Raw genomic sequence first — 2,394 nt, forward strand, 5'->3', positions numbered from 1 at the left:
TCAGTAAATGCTAATAGGAAACTATGCTGGAAATCAATGATAAAGCCCAAAGGTTCCAGTTTACTCTGCAGAACTTTATCATGTTTAGAAAGTTTCCAGAGTTCTATCCTGGAATCTACAGATTTTGTTCCTAGTTACCCTCTCCAAATGTACAAATGACTTCCTGCGACCATCAGGTCACATTTCCTGCCCAGAGGTTTCTTCCAGGTCAGTTTTTTTTTTTAACATGTTTACATTTTACCTTCTCAGAAATGAAATATTTGAGAATTTCTGCAGTAACACCAAACTAGAGGTGCTTTCTCAGAAACGGTAAAGATGATCAGCCAATGGATTTAAATATTATTTTCCATGATGTTACTTTCTAGGGATTACAAGTTACATGTTTACTGTAACTTGTAGTTTTAGGAATTTAAAGACTGCTTTAAGGAACCTGCAGGCCACTCCACCCAAACTAACAGGCCACCATCAGAAACTTACAAGTAACTTTTGAGAAACTTTCCCATTTAAGAAATTCCTTTAACCTCTAAAGTTTCAGAAACACTCAGCCAACTCTTGACTGTATGATGACACCTGTTCCCTAAAATTAACCTGAAATCTGGATACGGTGAAGTTTCAGACGGTTTCAAGTTTCAGGTTAACCTGTATTTCAGTTCATCGGGAGGCTTTTTTGTGTTTAACCATCAAAACAATCAGTGAGGAGTGTAAAGTTATTTGTGCATTTCAGTGTTCAATCTGGAAAGCTGAAGTTTCAACCCGAAAGTTCATTTAGAAATAAATTTTAAAAGAAGAAAAATTGTTTTGGGGCTTTAGTTTCAATCTTGGCCTTAATTGCATTCAGGTTTTCTGAAAGTTTAGAATGAAGAAGCTATTTGGACGGAAACCGTTGTGTAAATATGTGTGAGGGTAATTTGCTTTCTTGTGAAACACCTATAAGGGTTTATACAGAACTAAGGGATGCTCATCACTGCTTAAAACTCGAACTGAATCACTGGAGGTTCTTGCTAATTGAAATGTGTTGATTTTCTATAATTAAGCAGGTAATAAATCCCTGAACTGAGAACATAAAGCTGTGATAGTAGCATAAATAAAGGAAAATGCTGGTATGCTGTTACCTAGAAGGACATCTGCGGCCAGGAGATGTTCCATGACTCCATCCAGGATGCTGGACTGAAACTCCTTCTGCTGAGTTCTGGTGGAGCGATCTGGGGAGGCCTACAGGTTAAAGCGAAAACGTGATCAGATGTTATCCAAAGACGATCTAAAGGTTTGGGTCTGATTATAGCGTCCCGAACCTCCAGCAGCATGTCGATGATGGGCGTCTGCTTGCTGGCGGGGGTCATGCACATGTTGTCCATGATCAGGACCCTCATGAAGTCAAAGACATATTTCTTGGCAGGGTGGTTGGTCAGGGAGGTCTTAGAGCCCACGTTGCAGTATTCAGACTGGCTGCGGTTCATCCCAGTGTCCCCAGCAAAGGCCTTGAACTCTTCGGTTGGAGAGCTGGTTTCGTCGTCCAAATCACTCACCTTAAAGCGACAGAGGGAAAAACAGTATATACAGCTTCAGCCAAGAGAGGACGAAGAAAAGCAGCTCCTGTTCATCCTTTTCGATCGTTGCACTCTGCTTTTATCGAGGTAGTTTTAAAAGCAAAACATTAAAAAAACCTTGAAACTGCTCAAAGGCAGACAGACCTCTTAAACATCATTACAGACCTTAAGCAGAAGAAAACACACTTATTCAGGGTAATCTATCTCTTTTTGCAGAGTCCTACCATCTCAGAGTACGGTCTGATGTTAAAAGGGAAGACGGTGGCTGCCAGGGCGCACAGGAACTCAGGGCTGTGCCACATCGGTGAAAGGTCCGGCACGTTGTGGTAAAGGTACCTAAAGAACTGCATGAGAGTCACTGGGTACTCCCGGAGCCAAGAACCTTCCTCCTCAGACTGCCACGGCTGCAAGGAAACACAAATCAAACATTAAATATTTGCTCAAAGCTCAAATTTTAAATCCTTTATTTCTGAACAGTAAATGAAACTCCGTCAGCAGACGACTTCTCAGAGACTGAGCCACTTAGTCAGCAGGGGGCCGGAGAAGCCTCTTAACTCACAGAGGAGCAAAGACATGAATGAAGAGCACTGATGGATTTACAGTCATTATTGTTGGATTATTGGATTTTAAGAAGTCGAGAAAAAGCTTTTAATGATGAAATCAATCTAGTAATAATGTGTCGTTCATTTGGTGCACCAAACTGCTTTTTTTTTAATTTATTAAAAGGGCCAAGGTACAGTGAGCTTTTTCAATCGGGGGGCCTTAATCTGTTTTTTTGGGGGGTTTTTTTGCAGAGAACTGATGAATTATTTTTTTTTTATTAAATAAATTAATTAAATACAATAAA

At 40.3% G+C, this 2,394-nt stretch overlaps 1 protein-coding gene across 1 annotated transcript in view; it reads right to left on the reverse strand.

The window, feature by feature from the left end:
- The window catches only part of wdfy3 (WD repeat and FYVE domain containing 3), a 93,124-nt gene that overhangs the window by 26,623 nt on the left and 64,107 nt on the right, over window positions 1-2,394 (reverse strand). Inside the window, exons 33-35 of the mRNA XM_015373615.1 lie at window positions 1,772-1,951; window positions 1,293-1,526; window positions 1,113-1,212 (exon numbers count right to left, since the gene is read on the reverse strand). Of these exons, the coding sequence (XP_015229101.1) occupies window positions 1,113-1,212; window positions 1,293-1,526; window positions 1,772-1,951 (514 nt within the window). The remainder of the gene's footprint in view (window positions 1-1,112; window positions 1,213-1,292; window positions 1,527-1,771; window positions 1,952-2,394) is intronic.

This window comes from Cyprinodon variegatus, unplaced genomic scaffold, assembly GCF_000732505.1.
Source record: "Cyprinodon variegatus isolate N-32 unplaced genomic scaffold, C_variegatus-1.0 Scaffold89, whole genome shotgun sequence".
NCBI lineage: Eukaryota > Metazoa > Chordata > Actinopteri > Cyprinodontiformes > Cyprinodontidae > Cyprinodon > Cyprinodon variegatus.